At 36.3% G+C, this 25,608-nt stretch overlaps 3 protein-coding genes across 6 annotated transcripts in view; 2 read left to right on the top strand and 1 right to left on the bottom strand.

Moving 5' to 3' along the window:
* The window catches only part of tspan4a (tetraspanin 4a), a 46,167-nt gene extending 39,407 nt beyond the window's left edge, over positions 1–6,760 (bottom strand). Inside the window, exon 1 of one of the 3 annotated variants that reach the window (XM_051134837.1) lies at positions 6,620–6,760. The gene's annotated coding sequence lies outside the window, so the exon portion shown is untranslated. Of the gene's footprint in view, positions 1–4,571; positions 4,724–5,668; positions 6,055–6,619 lie in introns of those variants that run through there. The other 2 variants (XM_051134836.1, XM_051134835.1) reach the window with 2 other exon arrangements.
* Positions 6,396–13,678, top strand: taldo1 (transaldolase 1). The gene is made up of 8 exons (XM_051134833.1): positions 6,396–6,579; positions 9,458–9,581; positions 9,660–9,767; positions 11,162–11,293; positions 11,454–11,629; positions 12,429–12,626; positions 12,707–12,852; positions 13,199–13,678. The coding sequence occupies exons 1-8, from the start codon at positions 6,483–6,485 to the stop codon at positions 13,229–13,231; spliced, it is 1,014 nt and encodes a 337-aa protein (XP_050990790.1). The 5' UTR covers positions 6,396–6,482; the 3' UTR covers positions 13,232–13,678.
* A 1,754-nt stretch (positions 13,679–15,432) lies between these two features.
* Positions 15,433–25,551, top strand: LOC127181169 (uncharacterized). Of its 2 annotated transcripts, XM_051135721.1 has the most exons (15): positions 15,433–15,575; positions 15,860–16,008; positions 16,644–16,831; positions 16,915–17,019; positions 17,253–17,367; positions 17,502–17,652; positions 18,690–18,819; positions 19,079–19,234; positions 19,319–19,356; positions 19,474–19,503; positions 20,290–20,462; positions 21,542–21,963; positions 23,619–23,718; positions 23,835–24,087; positions 24,172–25,551. In XM_051135721.1, the coding sequence occupies exons 2-15, from the start codon at positions 15,874–15,876 to the stop codon at positions 24,234–24,236; spliced, it is 2,061 nt and encodes a 686-aa protein (XP_050991678.1). In that variant the 5' UTR covers positions 15,433–15,575; positions 15,860–15,873; the 3' UTR covers positions 24,237–25,551. The 2 variants fall into 2 exon arrangements, with proteins under 2 accessions (XP_050991678.1, XP_050991679.1); XM_051135722.1 differs by lacking the exon at positions 24,172–25,551 and having other exon boundaries at positions 23,911–24,074.
* The last annotated feature ends 57 nt before the right edge of the window (positions 25,552–25,608 follow it).

Genomic DNA, 25,608 nt, shown 5'->3' with positions numbered 1-25,608 from the left:
AGTTATAATAAAAATGTGAAAAATGCAAACAACGTTTGTTTAAATTAGCCTACTCTAATGAAGCTGGTCTTGATATATTCCTTGGATCATGCCGAGAACATCAATACCAATTATGAACTTCCTGTTCGCCATTTTGATTTATGTTGAAAACCTACTCCTCCAAACTCCTCCTAGACCGTTACTCAGATTTTCACCAAATTTCACCTTGATCATCTTCAGACCACGCTGACAAAAGTTATGGATTTCATGTCAAAAGTACAAAACAGTTTTTGTTTAGTGCATTAACGAATTTGCTGGAAAGATGCCAAACTGCATCTGAGGCTGTATATCTGCAAAGCTTTAACATACTGATGCCAATTTTTTTATGTGGCATTGCCACCTCTCACTGACCACACCACATCAATTTGGTAACAGCGCCACCTATTGGTCAAGAGTGCTAAACTATTCCTTAACCATTAATTACAAAAAATGCTAATAACTTTTGATTACATTAACCTATTGTAATGAACTGGTTTCAAAATATTCCTTAGGTCATGCCGACAACATAGATACCAATTATGCCATTGTGGGCCAAACTTCCTGTTCACCATTTTGATTTATGTTGAAAACATACTTCTTCCAACTCCTGACTGCTGGTCCAATTTTTACCAAAATCGAATCAGATCATCTTCAGACTGTGCTGACACAATGTTACAGATTTTATGGCGATAGATATTACCATTTTTGTATAGCGATGCAATAAATTTGAGGCATGATGCCAAACTACGTCTGAGGCTGTATCTCTGCAAAGCTTTGACATATTGATATTGATTTACACCATACAGTATCGATTTGATAACAGCGCCACCTATTGGTCAAAAGGGATAACCTATTAAATTATATTCTTAGTGGTTGTTTTTATGACTTTTCACCAATTTTGACTGAAATCATCCTACAATGGCTTTAATTCCTTATTGTTTCAATTGGTCTGACACTCCATGCCATGCTTAGCTCCTCATTTTGCCTCTGTAGCGCTTGGCCCTGTAATTGCTGCTTGCAGCTATATTTTGATTCGTTTTATGTTCTATGTACAGGTAAGCCTTTTGCATTGAGAAATTGGCCCTTAGCGGCGTCAATCTACAGCACATGAACATTATCATTATCTTCCTAATGAAAGACTGTGATGTAAAGAAAAAAAGTGGCGGGATCATCTCAAGAAATGATACGTTTTGAATGACTGTGGCTATTTCAGAGTGATGAATAATGAAACTGTGGCAGAGATTTTGCAACCAGTTATTATTAATGGCTTTATGTTTGGCATTGGCAATAAATAAATAAATAAATAAATAAATAGTAGTAGCAATTAACCAGTAGTAGTTAATACACTGTAATTAAAATAAAATTTTCCACTGTGAGAAGTTGAATGTGATGCATTTCAAAACAAATGCAATGCATATTTTTGAATTGGGAACATTATGTTTAAACATGCTTCATTTGTTAAATAACATTTCAAAGTGTTTAAATTAATTTAAAGTGTCTAACCACCACCCAAACCTGTCAGGTGGTACAACCAAATATTTGTAAATATTAAATTCCTAATATTATTTCTCAGTATAATATTAGTAACCCCTAGAGTGTCTACAGTGCCTAACACATTATTTTGTGATTGTGTATTTTATACATATTTAGAACTTTGGCATTCTAATGGCTGGCTATTTAATATCTTTAGCATCTGATTTTACTTCTAGAAGAATAATCACACGTGTATACAATAAGTACTTCTAGAAGAATAATCACACGTGTATACAATAAGTATACAAATAAATTCATTTAATACATTAACTGTTCACAATCTAGTTTTCAGTAATTTATTTACTTTCACCTATTATTTGTTTGTTTAAATGAAGAATTTACATGGTTGCACCACCTGACAACATTAATAATGAAGGAAATATGCTGAATACTGTTTTTTGTTTGTTTGTTTTTTGTTACATTTTAATTACATATAAAAAAACAAATACAAATGTTTTAGTCAACAATCTCTGTTGAAGTAGTAAACTGATCAAAAATGTAAGAAGTGGAATCCAATACAGTGCAGTAGATTGATTAGACACACTGTTATCAATTGTGATGTTATTTTAATGATGCAAAAAAAATCCATTAGTCCATTAGGAGTTTTCATTTAAAATATCAAAAATGCATCCATCAGATGTTTCCAAGATTTTAAAACATTAAATGCATAGCAACTGAAATAAAAAATTATACACTGATCAAGCATGACATTATTACCACCTTCCCAATAGTGTGTTGGTCCCATTTTGGCTGCCAAAACAGCCCTGACCCATCGAGATATGGACTCCACTAGACCCCTGAAGGTGTGCTGTGGTATCTGGCAACAAAATGTTAGCAGCAGATCATTTAAGTCCTGTAAGTTGCGAGAAGGGCCGCCATGGATCGGACTTGTTTGTTCAGCACATCCCACAGATGCTCGATTGGAGTGAGATCTGGGGAATTTTCCAAGTCAAGTCAACATCTTACACTCATTGTTGTGCTCCTCAAACCATTCCTGAACAATTTTTGCTTTGTGGCGGGTGCATTATCCTGCTGAATAAGGCCACAGCCACCAGCGAATACCGTTTCCATGAAAGGGTGTACATGGTCTGCAACAATGCTTAGGTAGGTGGTAGGTATCAAAGTAACATCCACATGGATGGCAGGACCAAGGGCTTCCCAGCAGAACATTGCCCAAAGCATCACACTGCCTCCATCGGCTTGCCTTCTTACCATAGAGCATCCCAGTGCCATGTGTTCCCCAGGTAAGGCACACACCCGGCCATCCACGTGATGTAAAAGAAAATGTGATTCATCAGATCCTTATGCTTGCCCATTTTTCCTGCTTCTAACACATCAACTTTGAGGACAAAATGTTCACTTGCTGCCTAATCTATCCCACCCACTAACAGGTTCCATGATGAAGAGATACCTAATCAGTGCTACCCACTTCATCTGTCACCTGTCATAATGTTATGCCTGATCAGTGTATAATAACAACTAAACAAAAATGGATGGTGATTAACATCAATGTAATGGTTGACAAAAGATTTTCCCTCCTTTTTCATCCTCTGATAACTATAAAACATGACAAATTGCCATATTACCATTTAAAAATCTAAAAGGCCTAAATTCTGTATAAAAGTAATATCAACTAAATAAAATGTTATCAAGGACTTATCAAATCTCTTTCCTTTTTTGCAAGCAACAAATTCTCACTCCCAACTTGTCACATATTGATGCTTGGTCAGGTTTCCTTGGCGTCACTTTTTAATGCTCAGGGTAAACCTTTAGCATCATTTTTTTTTTTTTTTTTTTTTTTGCAGGGTGCTTCATTCATTTCAGTGAGAAACCTTTGGCGTCATACACAGACATGATGGGCATGGGAATATCGCCATGATGAAATTACATATTAAAATATTAATAAATACCTGTATAAATAATGTATAAATACTTGAAATGAACACTTTGCATTTTTTATACTTATTTTTTAAATAAAACTTTTTCTTGACTTGACAGATAAGGCAAACAATAAAGTACCCTTCATGTAAAAAAAAAAAAAACTATGCTAAAGGGGGAATCCTGACCAAGCATCAATGTGTGATGAGTTGAGAGTCAGGACACCCTGTTGTTAGATATGTTTCTCTTGCCACAAACATTTTAGAACAATAATTAAAATATATAGGAACATTCATTGCAGTTGCACCACCTGACATTCTGGTTGCACCACCTGATTTTTGCAACTAATTTTACATTAAAAAGGCTTCTACTTGCCTGTATTAGCTTTTGCCTATGTTAGTTCATACATATGTGTACATACATATTAAAATGCAATACCAAGGTTTAAGATAAGATAAAAAAGCATTTTCCTAGTTTTACATCGGTAGTACCACCTAACATGAAAAGTGTACCAACCTACCCATACTTTTATGTAGCTATTATTATCACTATTTAACAAGCCTTTCACACAGCCATTAAGATTAGTTGGGCTCCTTTGGATGTAATTTCATACTGTTCATACTTTTACTGTTATTACCCTTATAATAACGGTCTTACGTTTTCAGCTGAGCCACCCTGACATTCAAAAAAAAAAAATACAAATTGGCAGAAAAAATTTCAATAACCTCAACAGCTTTAAAACTACTGATATTTGTGAAATTTGCTTTAAACAAAAAATCATGCCACAGTATTTTATTTTGAAATTATTATTACTAAAACACCATTTTAAATAATTTTATAATTTTGTTCATACAAATATATGTGGACAGTTGCGCCACCTGACGTTTTGGAGGTTTGAGACACCAAAACATAAAACAATATTTATCAATTTCAATGTGCTGCAAATTTATTAAAACTATTTTATCGAATAAAGTGATGCTCGTCATGAAAGTATCACATCATTATAAAAAGGAAATAATGCACCAAAATACGCATGTCACTGACCCGCATTTAAAAATGTGATTTTAGCAGTAATGAGATTAACAGCAACTTGTTTGATTACTTAATAACAGCAAAATAACAGATTTCTTAATATTACTCACCTCTGCCTTATTTCCTTATGATTTTCAATTTCAAAAGGTACTGTTTTCCTTCATGTTGAGTTTTCATTGGTAAGCTCAACCGCTGTATGAGCATATAGCTGTTTCTCGTCTGACAGGACTGTGTTTTATTCGCTCTGGTTCTGGTAAAACTCAGGGAGGGACCGACAGCAGGCATCTCAAGAATGCTGTAATGTTATTCTTAACTGAGACTCTATTTTTATGTTCTGTGGGGACTAGAATATGTTTTTTTCCCTCTCAAAATCTCACTGCAATAAAAATAACGTAATAATCAATGTCATACTAAAGTGATTTGAAAATAAGGTTGTGGTAACAGTGTTGAGGCTTGGTGTTAATATAGTGCAAATTAAAATGGTTTAGGAGTTACACAAACTGTACAAACACTGAACATTTGTTGTTCTGATATATAATTTGCATCAGTAGTGAGACAGACAAGGCTTTCTGAATCTTTCAAACAATTGAAATAATCACTTTTAAATATGATTTATTAATGGAAGACTCAAAACAACTGCACATCAGTGTCATCTGCTGGTCAAATGCACAAATGCTTATAATTTTACAGTTCAGAATCTATATTTTCACTGCAGACTTTCACAAAGAAAAATTATTTGTTTTCAAGATAATTGTATTTTAGTTTCTGTATATTCTGTCTTGTATCTATCACCAACATTTCAAAATACAATTTAGCTGTTTTGTTAGTTGTATGTGTGCTGAACAGACAGATCGGTACAATGAAATCGCTGAAATAAAATAACTTATTTTAATCATTCTGATATAGTGCTAGATTATGATGAAATAGCTATTTAGCATATCAGTTATAGACAGGCATTTGTTCATGTGGAATCGACCGAACCGCATTTCGACACGTTGATTTCCTAACGGTCTGGCGTAACCATAGCGATGATGGTGTAACGATGCTAAATTCACGCTTTATACGTAATTCCAAGCACTGCTAATCAATATTACAGTGTCGTCACAATATTCTCTTGAACTTTTCACAGTTTATTAACAAAATACTACGTTTATATAAACTTACATTATAATAGATTACAATTAGAGTTGCCTGAAATTTTGTTTACCTTAATTACGCCTGTCTCGAAGTGGTTGTCGATCTCTTCAATATGAAATGTTTAGCAAAAGTCATTTTACTCCTTTGTGGAAGTTTTATATGTGTATTCCGTGAAGAGAGTCGATGTCTCCCTCTAGCGGCAGCAGCACCGGGACTGCGCCGACTTTCTTCTTTTCGAGCTTTTCTTGAGTAGAGCGAAAGGCGTGTTACCGCCACCTCTTTTTCGTTACTATATCCTGGGCAGATCTTTATGACATGCTCTTTTTTATGATTTGAAGCCTTGTGTTTGTTTGTATCATTTCCCTTATTCTGTTCTATTGACTAAGTGCAGTATGATCAAATCAGTTTCTTCACTTCTTATTTTTCCTTGCTGCTCCTTTAGCACTCCCCCACCACCACTACCACCAAACAAAAAGCTACAGAACATAAGAGTCTTCAGTTCAGAGGTCTATCTTCCTCAACCCACTGTGAAGCCATACTGGCCTCACACCTCTTGCAGTCAAGTCATTTTTTAATCAAATCCCTAATAACACAGCATGCGGCAATGAATGCTTGGCTATAAAATAAAAAACAGAAATATAAAGAAAAACAAAACAAAAAAAGATCTGAAAAACAAAATTGCATATTATATAAGGTGTGTGGCTTAATCTCTAATCATTGGTTGTTACGCGATGGCGTCATGAGCCGTTGCTCCGCTCCCGCGCAGGCGCAAATCCGCTGCTCTCCCGGTCGCGCGCTCTCTACCTCCCTCTCTCTCTATCTGCTGCTGACAGTCGTGTCTCTGTCCCGCGCGCGGCTATAAAAGCTCAGTTTTTTCGGACATCATGTCTGTGTCACCGGACAAACGGCGAAAGATGGAGTCTGCGCTGGAGCAGATCAAGAAATATACGGTGGTCGTTGCAGACACGGGCGACTTTAACGGTAAATTTCTTATAACGTTAGATATTTCCATTAACGTTACCTAATGTTGAGTCAGTTCGGTGCACAGTGAACTTCAGAGTTGTTTATAACTGCTCATGCATCAGTTCATTAACCCTCGGACTAGTTGACAGCTGCGATCATCGAGTGGACGCAACGATTTTGCTGTCTGTTTACAGAAAACTTTGCCCTTTTCTGCTCTTTTCCCCTAAGAAAAAAATAGCTTGAACGTTATTTGGTTAATGATTGCTAAAGTAAACCCGCAGTGAGGAACTAGTGTTTTCGCAATTGTGCTATACTTTTCAGTCAGTCATCTGCGCTTAGGAACGCTTGATATGAATGAGTGCTTAGAAACGTGGTGTATCGTGTTGAGTTAACCAGATCTGAGTAAAACACGTGATTTCTGTAATTGGTTTAATGTAAACCAAATCTGGGTGAAAAAAAAACACTAGTGGAATCATGCCGAGACCCGGAAACAGTGAATCATTGGACGAACACTGCTCTTCACATGAATATTGCTATAGAGACAGCTTACATGATTGGCCGACAGGCAGATCTTCGTAAGTGGGCGTTTGTCACCCGACTAGATACAGAATGCTTTGCTTATTAATATTAATAATTTTACGTGCGTCGGTTAATTAATATTTATGAATTTGGCTGGCTTTGTAATTTCGCGAGAAGGAAGTTTGTGTTTCCTTTAAAAATTTGGACAAACGTGAATAATGGAATCAGACCTCACTGAAAGTGGTTAAAACGCTAGAATATTTCATCCTCAATCTTTCATTAATAAATGTTTTAACATTTTAATTTCACAGAATGCCCAAAACAATCACTAATTGAAGCAAAGTCCTATCCTGACTTACACATTAACTTTGTACAAAAGTGTGCAAATTCTGTGCAAATGTAGATTCCATCTGAAGCTGTTTTTCACAAATGTGAAGAGTATGACTTTGTAAGTTGCTCTTCACAGTCTGTCCCTACAACTGTATACGGGAAACAGAAATGAGCTTTGGATCAAATCCAGAATTCAGAATTTCTACTTGCATGAATCTGATGGCTGTAACTTGCATCAGATTCCATTGCCTAAGACTGTCTTGTGAAATTCATCACTGCCTATCAGTGATTTCAGTGTTTGTTTTTACACAAGGAAGCAGTATTGGATGAAACTCCCTTCTGTGGCATTCTGCATTGTCATGATGATGAGGTGGTTGATCCCTCTAACTAGTTTCAGAAAACTCTGAATATACACCGCTAGACTGTGTTTGGCTGAAAGCTAATGTGTACTAGTGTATGTATGGTTTTGTTTTGTTGTGTGTGTGTGTGGACTTGTTTTTATATCCTTGTGGGGACCTAAACCTGAATACACACAGACTCATGGGGACTAGTGTCACCGTGGGGACCTAAATTGAGGTCCCCATGGGTACAAAAGCTTATAAATCATACAGAATGAGTTTTTTTTTTTTTTTGAGAAAGTAAAAATGCAGAAAGTTTTCTGTAAGGGTTAGGTTTAGGGGTAGGGTTAGGGTAAGGGGATAGAAAATACAGTGTGGAGAGTATAAAAACCATTGCACCTATGGAGAGTCCCCACAAGGATAATAAACCAGATGTGTGTGTGTGTTTTTTTTTTTTTTGTTTTTTTTTATTTTTTTTATAACAGTAAAAACATTGACAGCCAATGAAAAACCAGAGTCCATTTGGCAGACGAAAAAACCTGTGATGTGTGACCAGTAAAGTCTGATTTGTTAGCAGATGTCTCTCGTGTTCAAAAAAAAAAAAAAAGTTGCTCATCTTTTGTTTTGACATATAAAGTGTATCTGGTCTGCAGTTTTCCATCACAGTAAATGACGTAAATACCAGGGGTGGCGGGGCATATTTGAGGAATCTAAAAGTGAATCATGTTTCCAGAATATGAACTGACACTGGCTTAATCCAAACCCATGTACCTCAAACCCAAATATATCCACGGTGATGAAATATTTGGTTTTCAACCCATTATTCCGTTTATAAACACTACATTGGTGTGGCACAGCCGTAATTATAAATACTTTTAAACCATGACTAAAATATTGAATAAGTAAGAGCTGTGGTGTATTTTCATCAGTGCAGGTATAAAGTTTTTTTTCAGTCTAAACTCTGTGGCTTTCTTATGATCTGTGGCCTTTTCTATCTGCAGACATGTTGAGACAAATGAATGCCAGTTTTTAAGAATTGAAACGTTAAGATGAAAGTTCAGACTCTGTCCTGTCTGAATGTTTAATTATTTGTATGTTAATTAGGTGTAACTAATTTAAATTAATTGTTTATTTATAATTCCAACTGTTATAATCAAATAAGTGAATGACACTGTAAACTCATGTTTGTTTGCCATTCTCATGTACATTATGTCAAACTGGATCACCCGTCACCTTAATGATCAGGTTATGAGATCAGCACCATTTTGGTGTTAAATGTTAGTCTGAAGCCTCTAATGAAGGACAAGGTCTGGAATTGCCTAGTGTGTGCCTGGTCATTATTATCAGCTACTATTCAAAAGATGGCAAGCTGTATATAATGATGAATGTAGTGTTTTGAACCAGAAATCTTTTGTCGCAGGAGCCGAGATCGTAGAGCATTATATTCCCATCATTCCATAGCTAGAAGACGTTGTGTAAAATTGTTTACCACCTTTTCATGATACTGTTCTTCAGTTCACTAAAAAAAAATCCATTGTTACACAAGTAACAAACACCCCGGACACAGTCATCTTTTATGGTTGATATTATCTGTTATGTTATCTGTTGTTTGTGTGACTTATAAGTGCAGTTGCTATAATTTGCCTTTTTGTGTGTGTGTGTTTTTTTTTTTTTTTGTTTGTTTGTTTGTTTGTTTGTTCCCTCTGCAGCTATTGAAGAGTACAAACCGCAGGATGCCACCACCAATCCTTCTCTAATTCTGGCTGCAGCTAAAATGCCCACCTACCAGCACCTTGTGGAGCAGGCCATCAAATATGGCATGGCTAATGGCGGGTAAGAATACGGAGTACACAGATGTGCTCTGTTATATAGTTTCTTACAGGTCTAATGTGCATCTTTTCGTAAATCCAGGAGTGAGGAAGAGCAGGTGACCAATGCTATGGACCAGCTGTTTGTGAACTTTGGTTTGGAAATCTTAAAGAAGGTTCCTGGCCGTGTCTCCACTGAAGTCGATGCGAGGTAAGAGTCTGGTGATGTTGCATGATCTACCCTAGTGATGTGATGATACTAAATGTCAGTAGTCGTATCAGTACGATGAATGAGGACACTTCAGAGGAACTTTGAGTGATTATACACAGGTGTTATCCAGGGCTCTAACTGAACGGGGATGCGAGGGGATGCCATCCCCCATGTTGAGAAAAAAAAAAAAAAAGACAAATACCATCCCTTCTGTAAAACCACCATCCCCACTTACCATCCCTTTTAGTAATGGTGTGTATTATGTTAAACCTACTGTGCAAATTAAATATTAATATTCTCTATGTATAATAATTTATGAACTAAATAACAGTGATTAGCCAACCAGAGCTCTGTGTACATGATATACTCTGTTTGAATGAATCGAGTGAGCCAATTATATAATTTATTTATAAAGACAGTCAGCTTGCTTTGATAATTTTAATCAGCCATTATATCAGCCATTTTCAAAGAATCATTTAATTGAAGGATTCAATGAATCATTTGTTAAAACAGACATTTGCCGCCATCTACTGGTGGTTTTAGTGTCACTTATTTATCCATGACAAAAATTGCCCCCAAAAGTTATATAATTTTTGTCAATATCACACAGTAATCTAAACAAGGGGCATCATTCAGGTCATTTGGCACACAGACCTACTTGGGGATGACCAAATGTCCCCACCAAAACAAAAAAAAAAAAAAAAAAAACAAAGTACAACTTTTGTGCAGCCATTTCAGGCCCCGCAGCTCATAAACCATGACCTTATTAAACTTTAGTATAAGGAACAATTCTCACTGATAATTAGCTGCTTATTAGCATGGCTATTATTAAAATATCTGGCAGTTTATTAGTGCTAATAATGCACATATTCTGCATGATCATATTCTACATCCCTAATCCTACCTAATACTTAAACTTAACACAACCTTACTAACTATTAATAAGCAACAATTTAGGAGTTTGAGTGTGGCCATTTTTTGTTAAACAAAATGTTTAAAAATGAGACGTTTTGTAATTATTTGTAATCATGGGACTCCCCGCCCCACCATCCCCCTTGAAATTTTTTGTTACAGTTCAACCACTGGGTGTATCCTATTTGGAAGTGTTTCTTATCAAAAAACCTGACACACATTTAAATTCTCCTGCCCCTTCACATCTGCCACAATCAGTATAAATGTTCAACATTTCAACAGGGCAGTTTGCATTATCAATATTAATTATGACATTGTTAAATAACTGAACTTCAGTGGAAGAGCAGATCCTTTGAACACAGCTGATGATGCTTTAAAGTGACCCTTTAAAAGAAAAAAAACTTGCAAACATACTTTTGAATGTTTGTGTCTCAGAGATGTGTCCTAATTTCTAATGACACATGTGATGTGTTATTTTTCAGGCTTTCCTTTGATAAAGATGCAATGGTATCTCGTGCACGAAGACTAATCTCTCTCTATGAAGAGGCAGGTGTCAGTAAAGACCGTATCCTCATCAAACTCTCCTCAACGTGGGAGGGCATTCAGGCTGGAAAGTGAGTGTGTTCATAAGAGGATATTCATGTGTCACACACCGGTATATGCTGTCATGATAACCACACAAGGCGTAAAAGCTGATTTATTCAAATACATCTGTATTATTAATAAACGGTAAGAGCTGCTCAGCTGACATCTGTATGTTTGACTTTTTGTCAGGGAGTTGGAGGACAAACATGGGATCCATTGCAACATGACTCTGCTGTTTTCATTCGCCCAGGCTGTTGCGTGTGCTGAGGCTAATGTCACCCTCATCTCCCCCTTCGTAGGGCGTATCCTGGACTGGTATAAAGAAAATACAGACCGCAAAAACTACGAACCCCATGAAGATCCAGGCATGTTCTCCGATAGCAGAACTTTTCTTTTAACTCTAAGAGAAACATTCAGCATGTCATATTGGGCTAAAAGCACAAAAAGTTTAAATTAGGTCGAATCGCGTGCTCATGTTCAGCTGTAAATACTAGTGTCCACATGAAGTCATTTGAAGCGGGCGCTACGTCACGTCTAGGACAGTGCACAGATATCACACACCGGACGTATCATTGTGTACTTATCTGCTCAAGTACAAGGCAGCAGTCCAAAACAGTCGATCTAATCTCCATTCAGGCAAAAGTTCAACAATAGACATTGAACAATTGCTTATAAAAACTGGTGCAACAGAGCAAATGAAAAGCATTGAGCAGGGGTGTCCAATCCTGCTCCTCAAGGTCAATGTCTTGCAGAGTTTAGCTCCATCCAGCTCCAACATACCTACCTGGAAGTTTCTAGTGAAGTTTCTTCTTTGGCTTATTCAGGTTTAATTGGGGTTGAATCTAAACTCCTTGTGGTCCTCTAGCAACAGGTTTGGACACCCTTTGCTTAGAAAAGCAATGGATGCTAAAGTATTTCCACACATAGTATGTACTTCTATTATATTATTTACGTATACATTATTATTATTATCATTATTATTATTATTATTATTATTTAGTAATTACATTTTAGTCTATACTTATTTTTGCCATCCCTAGTTGTAAGCAGATAGTCACTGCTTTACTGATCGTACCAGACCGTATCATCCTTTCCCAAAGAAAAGATCCTCTTCATTGTACTCATCAGTCAGCATCTGTCTTGATGTCCCTGTCTTTCTCTCAGGTGTGGTGAGTGTCACCAAGATCTACAACTATTATAAAAAATTCAACTACCCAACGGTGGTGATGGGCGCCTCCTTCAGGAACACAGGGGAAGTGAAGGCGCTGGCTGGCTGTGATCTGCTCACCATTTCTCCTGGGCTGCTGGGAGAGCTCAGCAAGGACCACAGTGCAGTGACGTGTTCCCTCACACCACAAGGAGGTGAGTATCAGCTTGACACGCATCCATCATGCTAAACTGTCCAGTTTAAAATTATTATAGCAAGCTAATCTTGATTTCAGCAAAGGAGTGTGATCTGGAGCAGATTCACCTGGATGAGAAGAGCTTCCGCTGGCTGCACAATGAGGACCGCATGGCTGTGGAAAAACTCTCTGATGGGATCCGCAAATTTGCTGCTGACGCAATCAAACTCGAGACCATGATCAAGGTGCAAAAACAAATTTTTTTTTTTTTTTGATTGTGAATCACATTTGCAGAATGCAGAAATAAAACAAAATCTGCAATTGCATAAATTTAATCATTTTTGTGACTGTTGACTGTCTGTTAATTCTGATTTAAAAGCCCCTTATTGAGGCTGAGTAATGAAAGTGTAGTATTATAGTACACATTTTATAGTCTTATTAAATGCATTGGGTTACACCATAAATAATATGTTGCTAGTAGTAATAGTCGCTGCACTCCTGTTTGCACTTTATTCAGCGTGATGTGGGCCTCAGCACATGCAGCATGATTTTTTTTTTTTTTTTTTTTTTTTTTTTCCCTGTTTATTTCAGGAGAGGATGTTTAATGTGAAGAATGGACAGTGAGACGGAGACATGCATTCGAGGACCAAACCCTTCAGTCCCACTCTGATCATCACCTCTGATTGGCCGCTTTAGCTACACTCTGGGCAGAAGTTGTGACTGAAAGTCAGCCTGCAGTCTTGAGAATGAATACACCGTACTGTGTTTATAAGCCATTCACATTTTACCTTTGACCCTAAATGGAGTGCTCAGCTTAACCTATAAACCCAAACTAACTCTCAGCAGACCAGAAGACTTTGTGCTTTTACTGTAGGACCAATGGCTTTGAAGTTTACTGTAGCTTTAATGTAGTTTGTAACCACTAGCTCATTTCTAAAAAAAAAAAAAAAAAAAATGACAATGGGAAGTGCATCAGTATTATCTATCCAGCCACCCACAAGCTCTGATGATAAGAAATGATTGATCTTGTATCTGTCATTAAAAACATCTTTTGTCAGCAAAAGTGCTTCATTCCAGTGGTTTCTATTGGTTTCTATTTTTTTTTTTTGTTGGGTCATTTGGTCTCTACCAGAGCATATGAACTGAAATCCAGAATTATTCTAAAAGGAGTGGTTCACCCCAAAATGCCCCCAAATTCTGTCATTAATTACTCACCCTCATGTCGTTCCAACCCTGTAAGATATTCGTTCATTTTCAGAACACAGATTAAGTTCTCTGACCCTCTATTAACAGCAAAGGAACTACCACGATCAAGGCACAGAAACATGGTAAGGACATTGTTAAAATAGTCCATGTGACAGCAGAGGTTCAAGCATGATTTTATGAAGCTATGAGAACACTTTTTGCACCCAAAAAAAGTTCTTGTAGCTTCATAAAATTACCGTGTTCTAAAGGTGAATGAAGGTCTTACGGGTTTGGAACGACATGAAGGTGAGTAATTAATGACAGAATTTTTCAATTTTGGGTAACCTAACCATTTAACTGTCTTAACCACATGTTTGGAATGTAAATGCATTATGTAGACCTTAACTGTATTGGTTCAGCAGTTTAAGCAATAAGCCCCCAAATGCTGTGCTTTGGCTCAGCCAATCATAATCGAAGACCAGATGTGTTTTTTAATGTAGTGTGATGCCAAAGGACTTGAAGATCAGTGTTCCTGCACCTTTTAGCCTTCAAATTGAATTTTTAATAATATTGTATTTACAGGGTTTCCAGTGAGAGCTTATTAGCTCATTACTATTTTTTTTTTTTATGGGTTCTACAGTATGTATGTATGTATTTGTTTGTATTTAGTTGTTACTAGTAATAATCTGGTGCATGTGACATCTATTATATATACATTAGCGTGAATAAGTCTTGACAGACTTTCTCTTCTTTAAAAAGACTTTAGTCAGAGTTGATGCCATATTAGGAACAAATGTACAATTTCAAATACAATGTTCAATATGTTGTAGCAGTTTTGTCCATGTTGCATTTGCTGAATAATTGACACTAACATATAAGTATTTTCTTTGCATCAATGTCAGTGTTAAATATAGGTTGAGACAGGCATATGTCTTTCCTATTGAATTGGTTTCTCGAAATAGTGTAGTGCAGGACTTCATTTAATCCGTAGGTTATATGTGAATTGTTTATAATAAGACCTGGAGCCTGTTTGAGTCCAGATAGTCATAGTCTTCATTCGGTACTAATTAAATCACTATCACTACTGTAAATGCTGAAATTACATTATGTCTCCCCGGGGACAAGGACATACTGTAGCTATAAAACATCCACTACAGAAGACAACTTTTAACAAATCAGTGAAAAGTTATTTACCTAGTACACTTATAAGAAACACCATGGTGTGTCTTTACGTTTGTGTGACAAGTGCAGTTTGACTGCAACAGAAAGCATATCTGCTGAAACATGAGCACACAGAGCTCATATGTCCTGTGCTGATTATCACTGACATGAAGAATAAAGAGTTTGATCACATTAATGCTAAATACAGCTTTATGGAGCATAGGAACTATTGTGTATGACATGGTTAATGTTTTTAGCCCATACATTTTTTTAGTTTGGCCATTAACAGGTGTAAGGTTTGTGTGTGTGTGTTCAGGATTCAAAGAGGAAATTGGATTGGTTTTTTTCTTGTTGAGCTTGTTGACATAATCTCTTTTCCTGGCATTCACACTGCTTGACACATAATCATTTAACAATAGACCTAAATGCCTTAGCAGTACTCCCCAAGCCAGTTTGGCATCTTTTTTTTATATTTTACTTTCACATTGATGCTAGGAAACAAGATGTTTCACAAGTGAGTTCGGGATGTTGTTTAATCTATCCAAAATATCCAAGTTACTGGCAAATCAAAAATAATAGCAACATTCTAAAAGGCGGACAGGAGGCATCAGGAGGAGGCTGGGTATGTTTGGTTTATTCAGTCATGTCAGAGATATGTCTATTAAATTAGCTTCAACACATTTAACAAGATATTTAAAACAAGATATTTTAAAGTCTAAAGAACATTTGGGGTTCAGCTTTTTCATCATGATAATATAAAAAAAAAAATGTTAATTTGAGGAGAAATCACAATGAACTAAATTAGCAGCTTAATTTAACAAATATGCAGTCTAGATTATTCTTAATGGTTAACACTTTGAATATGTTATATATAATATTTTTTTTATTTGTCTTTGTCTGGATCAGGCCAGAGCGCAGCAATGACAAGGCCAAATCTGAGCTGGGTTGTTTGGGTTCTGGCCGTCAGTTTGCTGCCATTGGCTCGAATCACTGCCGGATCCATTTTGGGTGCAGCTGTTAATATTGAACTGCTTGATCAGGACAGATCACAGAAAGTAAGACCCATGAAAACTACATATCTAAATAACGCTTTCTTTGTTTGGTACTTTAAAAGACATCTTTTCCCATGTGTCGTAATTTAAAGCCACTGATTCAGGCCTCATTTATTTTCTCTCTTTATTGTTCATTATGGAATGCAGGTGGACTGCCATATGAATTGTCTATGATAATATCATAACTGTTTTAAAGATGGAGAGTAGACATTTTGGAGCATGTTACTCACTTTAAGAACACAGTGTGATAAAGCCTGTTAGAATGCAGTTAGAAATTACCCAGGAATTCAAGATATAGTCAAGTCAAAATGTATTTCTATAGCATGTTCAAAAGCAGTGGATAAAAAAAAAAAAACTTTAATGTCATAGCATTATTTATGCAACTGAAAATACATTTATGCCACATTTAGATGCAGCCTCTGTGCCGTCATGGTGGGTTTTGAAGATAGAGGTAGTTGGGGAAAACTATTTACAAAATGTACTTCTATGTACTATCTATGTATAAAGACATACATGGAGGAGAACAGACAAAGAACTGAGCTGTAATGCACAGGCAAAATGAGAGATTAAAAAAACCACAGGAAGGCTTCATAGGGTTAAATTCTTGCGGCTATGAGCTTCACATTTCTGTCCTGCAGGTCAGGGCTCATTACAGTCTGGTGTCCAGTTTGCCCTGTCCGGCCCTGGATAAGCTGTGTGATGAAGGGAACTGCATCGATCAGCTCATTTCTTCTCCTGTGATAGGAGTTTTACCTTCACCAGGCTGGTGCCTCCATCAGTGGCAGAAAACCATCCCTAAAAACCACACGTCTACTTTTCAGCTCGGGTGAGTGATTGCCGATTCTGTCCAAGTCAAAAACCTGTGGAATGACTAAAATCTCATGTTGAGTTCACTGCACCTCCTTTTAGATCTGAAAGCGCCGTGTCACTATATTCAAGAGCAGATCTGTCTGTCAGATTGGACACAAACCATGTTAACCAGCCCCCATATGTGGCTCTTCTTCCTCCAGTCAGGTGAGCAGTGCTTCACACAGCCAGAAACCCTGGTGAAAAACCAGCATATGCTGGTAGGTATGTTTTGATGCTGGGATGCTGGTTAGGTATGTTTTGATGCTGGTTTATGCTGGTCCTTTGCTGGTTTATGCTGCCATCAAAACATACCTACCAACATATGCTGGCTTTTTCACCAGGAAATGCTTATAGATAACATACGGTATGTATAAAACTTGTGTATCTCTTTGCATCAGGTTACAAGCTGCTTGTCCTCAGGAAATCCTGGTGAATGTGATGGATTTGGATGGAGATGAGATTCGCTGTCGTTATAAGAAGACTGACCTTGGTGAATTTCTGCAGCTTAATGAAGTCAGCCATCTTAACTCTACCTATAAATATTTGTTTCAATCAAATACTTACTTGCATTTTCAATACATTCAGTATTTTATTGGCAAATAATTACATTGTTTTTTTCCAAAAATCTGTGTGTTTAACCCTGAAAGGAGACATGTACACTGCTGTATGAAGGTGGAGCAAATTTGGGTCAGTATTCAGTAGAGATCATGGTGGAGGATTTTCCTCTATCTGTGAAGAACCAGATTCAAAGCGAGGCAAAGCCTTTTTCCACTGTATCTGTGCATCTCCTAATAACAGGTTAGTATTTCATCAAAATATTGACAATGAACTTACAAATTTCTGTATCAAACTCTTGTTTGAAGCTTTAACAATAAACAGTCAGCAGTATAACACTGAAAAATCTCAATGCTATGGGTAAAACTATTGCATACACTACCAGTCATGTATTTCATAATAGTAACATAACATTTAGTAAACAAAATAATAGAAATAAGATATAAAATAGTTCCTGTGCTTCCATAACACAAACGGAAGTATAAGAGTTATGTTAAAAAAATCAAATCAAAATTATCTTAGAATTTCAGACTTGTTATACTAAGCATTCTCTCAATTAACAGTACTGATGAAGTTCACGTGTTTGCTGAACACTTAAGCCTTAAGATCGTAGTTTTTTCAAATGCTAACACACTGTAACTGATTCATCTGGCCCAATTTCACAAACCATTCATTCAGTTCACAAAACAGAGACACATTTCTCAAAGCTTTTAACACCTGTTTACACACATTCAAATTTGCTCAGTGTGTTCTGCAAAACTCCACACAAAATAAATGCCCACATTTTGCACAGGTCTAACCTATTCTAATTCAGAAGACACAAACACACAATATAATTACCTAAAGTATGACAATGTGAACTCTAATAGCACATTTATGTGTAAACATTCATTCCTGATGATTTTGTATCAGTGTTTTGAATGGATCTCACTAGTGTTCTCTAGGCAGTGGGGTAGTTTGTGTATTTGTAGGTTTTGTGCAAATCGTTTCATCAATTGTGTTAGTAACTGACAAAAACTCATATATAGGTATATAATTAGATAGCTTAGAAAGCTTTCCTGTAGTTTAAACCATAGAGCATGAGACTAGCAATGCCAAGGTCATAGGTTCAATTCTTAGAAACAGCAAGAATTTATCAAATGTAAATGTGTTATATGTATACCAAATGTAAAATATAAGAAAGTTAGATTCATATATTTACACAAATAAAAAGATAGGTAAGATAGGACTGTAGCATGCACATTTTGTAGGCAGTTTTACAATGTAATCTTCAATGGCAGTTGAAAACGGAGCTGGCTGCTCAGTCGTGCCGGAGTTCACAGGCGTCAGTCCAGTAGGTGGCGCTGTAATCCACGTACTGCCCTTTGAGGAGGTCCATGTCAACATTACAGTTGATTCAAGAGTACAGAGGTAAGCAGACAGGACAGTTATATTTGGACATTATATTTTAGTTTGGACAGTATATTTGAGTACTGTTTCATGCTCAGATGAAGATCATCAAATAAAAATTTTCACTAGAAAAGAATGTCATTCTAACTTATAATTATAGTTTACCCAGTTGTTCAACAGCTGGTCCTGATGAAAAAAAGACATAGTTTTTCATTAATAATTCATGATGAACCATTTTGTTGGAATATCAGTTGAAATCACTTGTTATTTCTCATTGCAGTGTGTCTGAAATGGCTGTGATTGGTCCACCGGGCCTCTTCATATCACCAATGGAAATAGGACCGAATTTCCAGAGCTCTGTCACACTGTCCTGGGTCAGAGGTCCGAATCAGTTCACCCATCTGCTGTCCATTTGTTTTGCTGCAAATACTCAGAGGTATTAAGGAATCAACTTGAATTCTTCATAAAACAAATTTAAGACAGACAGCTCAGTTAAAACTCTCTTCTGTTTGTTTCTCAGCCTGCAGTCTAATGTGAGGTGTATATGGCTTCAACAAAGTAAGATTGTTTTACTGCTTTTGCATGTTTTCCTGTTCTATTTTAAAAACTAGTGATGGGAGATCAAATGCCTAGAATCTTTATTTCATCTACTTCATCTATTTCACTCTCTTTCAGCACAAACAGACCCTTTGCCGCCTGGAACAGGTAATAATTCCTTTAGCTGGTTTGGTTGTAAATAATGAAACCTACGTATAAACTTCCGAAGTTGTTTAAGCCTGTTCTGCTTAATGTGCAGAATTCTTTTGCAGATACTGTACGTCAGGTGTTGTAGTATTTCTTATCTAATACTGTCCGTAACAATGACAGCCATCCATAATGAAATTAGCAACAAACTAAAGCTTTATTAAATAGCACATGGACACTGAACTATCACACAGCACAACAGAGCAAAAAACACCAACCAGAACATACATTGATTCACTGTCCTGCTAAATAATAGTGCTACTTAGTGTCAGTATTAATGCTATCAGTGTACATCACAATACACTTAAGATGTGCTGTCTGTTTTTGAGTTTTGTTCTTTTGAAATCTCCTCCTGACATTACAAATTTGACTGGCAGCAAATGATGTCACTTTGATGTTTACATTGATGAATTAATGTTTTTTTGTACTTCAATTTATTGTTTCATCTATTTGCATTCTGAATAATACTTAGTTTGGATATATTTAACCATCGATAGTCACCATTACAATCCAAAAGTATTGGACTGATTTCACGTTTATTGTGCACTTATGCAGAGCATTTTTATTTAAAGAGAATCAATGAATCTAAACTTACATAAAACTATGACACCAAAAACTGAAAACACTAGCACATCTACCTGTGCCTCTATTTCGGTTCTGTCTTCAAAAGCCTCACTTGTCATTAGTTTGTCTCTCCCTCATTTAATTCAAATGTAAAGATGTTTTTTATGTGTATTTGCCTGTCAGAGTTGAAGTGTAAGGAGCGAGAGCTTCAGATGTCTCTAGTGCTGCCCATTACCTTCCTGAAGAATCTGCATTTCTCTGACCTCCAACTGAATGATCCATCCTGCCCAGTATTTTATAACTCGACCCACGTGACCGCCACCTTCCCTCTGACGGGCTGCGGAACCAAGAGAGTGGTATGAAACGTTTTCACTTGATAAATACATGCAGTTATTAGTGTCTTTGTATTTCTAGCAGTAACATGAAGTTATTCTATTTTTTTCTTTAAATATTTATCTTTGTAAGTACGCTGAGATTTTTGTTGTTAACCCCAAAATAAAAATCCTGCCATCATTTGCTTAATGCAAATGGTTCCAAACCCTTGAACTTTGTAGCCCCTCATAATATAGTAGCAAAGCATATAACTGCACATAATGTAATAATAAGTATTACATTAATGTATGAAAATGTTCATAGTGTAATAACAGTTTTCATGTAACCATAATAGGTTATTGTATACACCATAGCAACTTTTAACAGCTTATTATATAATGCCAGCCAGTCGTTTGACAAAGAAACTCTTTGAGTTTTATGCACAGAATTTAAAAAATAATAATGATAAACTTACCTTACATTTATTATGTCTGTTTTCATGATTTTAAACAAAAAGTATTATTTTCATTGAATATAAGTTTGGACTGTTACATTGTTTGTCTGCTGTATCATTTTGAAAGTAGTTTAAGACTAGATTCAAACTTGTACTGCAATGGGAATAAAAAAGTTTATGCATAACTAGAAATGTACTGCAAAAGGCTCTTACACTAAAGGATACTACTATTTTTGTTTGGAAATATTAAAATTTTTGGTGAGTTCATAATGTAATTTCTCAGTAAACAGTGTTATTACATGAGTTCAAGATTTCATGTTTTGTGAAGTCAGGTTATGTAATGAAAATTTTACTGCACAATTAACTGAATACTTATTACATTATATCACAAAAGTCTGTGTACAAACAGTGAAATACATTAATAAATCCATATGTTAAAACAGCCAATGACATTATAGAAATTACAGAAGAAAACATATTTAGAACAGTATATATCTATCTATCTATCTATCTATCTATATATATATATATATATATATATATAATTTTCACTGGAGTATGGCTGAGAAAGCTAACGCACAAATGAAATAGAATGTCATTGAACAACATGAGGTGTGAATGCTGATTTATTTAAGTTGTCCCTACTTCTGTGCTTTGATTTTTTTCCAGCATTTAGGATCAGAATTGCTGTACACCAACACTTTACGCAGCATCAATCCTAACTCCACCATAAGCCGTGTTGCCACTCTCATTCTCCCACTCGCCTGCCGAATTCCCGGCCAACAAGCTAAAGGTCCAGCTTTTAAAATCTCCATCCCTGAAGAAGTGAAGACATTTGGTGCAGTGTCTTTTTGGCTTGAGTTCCACCTTCCTGGAGAGGGTCCTCTGGCCAAGGAGACACGCCTGCCACGTTTGCGTGGTTCACCACCAGTGCGCATGGCTCGAGACCTACGTGCTACAGGCAAGATGGAGATGCTGGACCTGCATGTGTTTTCTAACTGCTCATTGGCTCGTGCTGAGCTCATGGTGGGCCAATGTGTTGAGTCAGAAACAGAAGATTTTACAAACCCAAGGCCTCTACTGAACCAGGGGTTAGTACCACCACTAGCCGAATCAAAGACTCTCTTAGTCAAACTGTTTCTACTGCTAATAGTTAGCATTACTTATTGAACAAGAGGGGAGACAAGAATATTATAAAGACTTAACTTGGGTCTGTATGCAGCCACCCAGAACTCACTAGTAGCCCCACAGAAACACAATAAAAGGCTCAGAAACCTTTCTGTGACTATGTAGCAACACCCTGGAAACCACCTACAACACCGTAACAATGCAGCAGCAGTCACTTATCCCAGAATGCTAGCATAAATCTTGTCCTGCACAGTTGTGCTATAGACCAATTATTGGTTTGGAAACATTCGGGATGCGCGCACATCATGGTTGCAGAAAACCCTGGAGAGATAACCTTTACGGCTACAGAATTATACGGATACGATACAAAATAGTTAAATTTAAAAAGATTATAGATTATATTGATTAGATGTCATTTTCAAAATATTCTCTGCATATTACAAGAGCTTGTCACCCAGTGATATGCACTATTATTCAACAGAATTGATATATATTGATAGTGGGATAGTCTTACAGATCCGAAACACGGATGACGTTTTTTGTGCCCGACTCCTATCTGGCGACAGAAAATGACGGTTTTCAAGTGGCAGTCTATGGAGCCATGGAATAAAATAATTTAAAAAAAAAAAAAGGTAAATTTGATTTCATATTTGAAAATTCTGACATAATTCTTGCAATTCCGAGATTATATCTCACAGTATTAATAAGGAAAAACAATTCGTCATTCTCTCTTTTCTCCTCGGCTCAGAATAGGAGTATATATCCCACACTTCTGGCTTTTTTCCCCTCAGAATTGACAAACTCACTTTTTTTGAGTTCAATCGAATTATAAAGTCCAAATTAGGAGATATAAACTTGCATTTGCGAGAAAAATAGTCAGAATTGTGAGATAAAATAAATAAATGTTATGTAAAAATGTTAATAATAATAGGTTTAAATATGTCGTGCTGTAACTGTAGGGCTAATACAATTCGTCCCCTGTGAGCAGCATATGTGAATATTATGTAGACCTATTGTTTAAATCAAATTTATGCTTTAAAAGTAGAGTACTAGAGTAATCATAGCAGTTTTCATCCATAGTATGTACGTTTAAACATATGCATTTAGCTTCAAATGGCATCTTTGACGACAGTATTCTATAAAAATTATTTGCATTCCAATCTTGACATCAAAAGGCACAAAAAAAGGCTTATTCCAAGGATTTTACCCGTTTACCTCCACTTGTTACCAGTGTTTTTCTGCAACCACTATGCGTGTGCATCTGCAAGTTATGTAACTGTGACATCTACTCCAAATGGGTCTATAAACTTGAATATTAATATTAATGTAGCTTGTTGAGGAGAGATAGACATGCTGTTTTGTTGATATTCCCCTAAATCTTATTTATATTCTCTCTGTACTATCATAAATACATGATTGTATCATAGAGACATCTGTACTAAGCATAATAACTGTAAAAAGCAAAACATTTAGTGCACTTATTTTCGTTTTTGTGATATAACAGATGGAATCTTACATTAAGGTAATTTAGCAGATTTAATGTACCACTCCTAGTGCTTTATGTTCTCTTTTCATCATTACTCTGAATTAATCAGTCACATGGCTCTCTGTTTTTCAGTTGTGCATCTGGAAATGGAACCTTGGAGATCTTGACATCAACTTCAACTGTCCGGATTTTCCGCTTATATCTCGGTTCTCTGGGTATAAAGGGAGACACGGTATGTTTCATTTTCTGTGTTTTCAATATGCTTGATAACCTCTTTATGTACATCCTATGTGAAGGTGGATCCTTCTTGCGTGTCTGTTGTTAAAACCTGTTTAGTTGTTTCTCTAGATGTACGTTGAGTGTGTAGTACACCTTTGTGTTACCACCAAACAAACCAACAGATGTTCTGATCCATGTACGGTAGCACCAGGATCGGCGATAGTAGACAGCATTCTGACCCACAGCTACACTGTGCGGTCAGGGCCTGTTCCCCTCATTAAAGTCACAGAAACCAGCACTTCAACTGCTAATCCAACCCAAACAGCTAATCCAGTTGCTCAGCCTTCCACCACCCAGGTCACAACAGCATCTGCCTCTCGCTGTAAGTGTTTTACTCACTAGTATTGGTTCAATGCACATTTCTGTGACATGGCACGTAATGTATCTTTGCTCTTCTCTGTTTCAGCTCTGGATACAGGTGCATTCTGGATAATCGCTGTGTCATTGCTTGCGCTCATGCTTCTCCCATGAGCTGTTGGAGAACACATTGGAGAACTTTATAGAGCAGTTCATCGCTGACTAATCAAATCATCTTTTCTTCTTTCTTAACCACCATTACAATGTTTCTTCATATGCCCTTTAATCACGTAAAAACATTGTAGGAAAACACACTTTTACTGTCATTCACAAATTTTGGGTAGCATCAAGAAACACATCAACGCCAACTATAATAACATTATGTAATTTCATAAAATTATGCTATTTTTAACAAGACAAAATAAATCACAAATTAAATTAAAAGCATTTATTTACCCTCATGTTTTTTTCAAACCAGTGTGAAGGAAAAAAGACTGAGATGTTTATCAGAATGTTAAAGCTTCTCTTTTTCATATGATATAATGAAACCAGACAGTAATCAGGGGCTGCAAGCTCCAATTATAAATAAATAAATAATCATAAAATAACTTTGAATTTGTGAGAAAAAAAACATTTAACCCATAATGCACTTCCAATAATAAGAAACAGTCACAATTTTGAAACCGTTTTAATGTTTGTTTTTTTATACCAGACAAATCAATATTTGTATTCCTGAGTATTACACAAGTAACATTACCTTAAGTCAGTTCAGTGTTGGTTTAGTTCAGAGCTGCAAGATTATTATTAAGCATGATGATCTGAGATAATGCTGCTTATTTATCCTGAAGCAAGATTTTCTCTTAAATTAATATATTTTCTGCCCAGTGTTTTATTTAATCTTCCCAACCTGGCAACCAGAATTGCTTAGATTTCTAAATACATGCAGTACTGCGACTCTTTGCCACAGGAAGTGTGTACGTTTGCTTAGCACTGATGCTAAGCACTTTTCCACATCAAAGAGCATTTTTATAAATATGAACATTGACAGCATGAATATAGCATAGATATGCTTTAAATAGGTGAGTAATGGAGGCTTGTTGTCAAATTCTAAATGTAAAGATTCTATATTTACAAATAGAATCATTTAAGCGAAACATCACAGTGCAGTCTGACCTCTGTACTTTATGTGACTGTAGTACTTTCATTTTGAGCATCCTTTTATTAGCCATTCCATTGTAATTACACACAAAAACACTGGACAAGGAATATGTTGGGGGCTACCAAAGGAAGGATAGCTCTGTGTCAATAAAAAGGACAGTAAATGCTGAACAAGCATTACTGAAATGCTTTTACACAATCTGCACAATCTAGTTGTTCCAATCATTTTCCATCTTTAAAAAGTAATTTAAAGCAGTTCAACATAAGGCTGCAACATAAAACGTGAAAATAATGGAACGTATGATTTTGATTTCATCACTGCCGTATAGTGCCGTGTCCTGTTTGTCCTGATCAGTGTTGTGCCTTGGTTCTCTGACAAGTCTTGCCT

Source organism: Labeo rohita, chromosome 18, assembly GCF_022985175.1.
Source record: "Labeo rohita strain BAU-BD-2019 chromosome 18, IGBB_LRoh.1.0, whole genome shotgun sequence".
NCBI classification, from domain to species: Eukaryota; Metazoa; Chordata; class Actinopteri; order Cypriniformes; family Cyprinidae; genus Labeo; species Labeo rohita.
The sequence above is the reverse complement of the archived record's forward strand: the minus strand, read 5'-3'. Positions and strand labels throughout refer to the sequence as shown.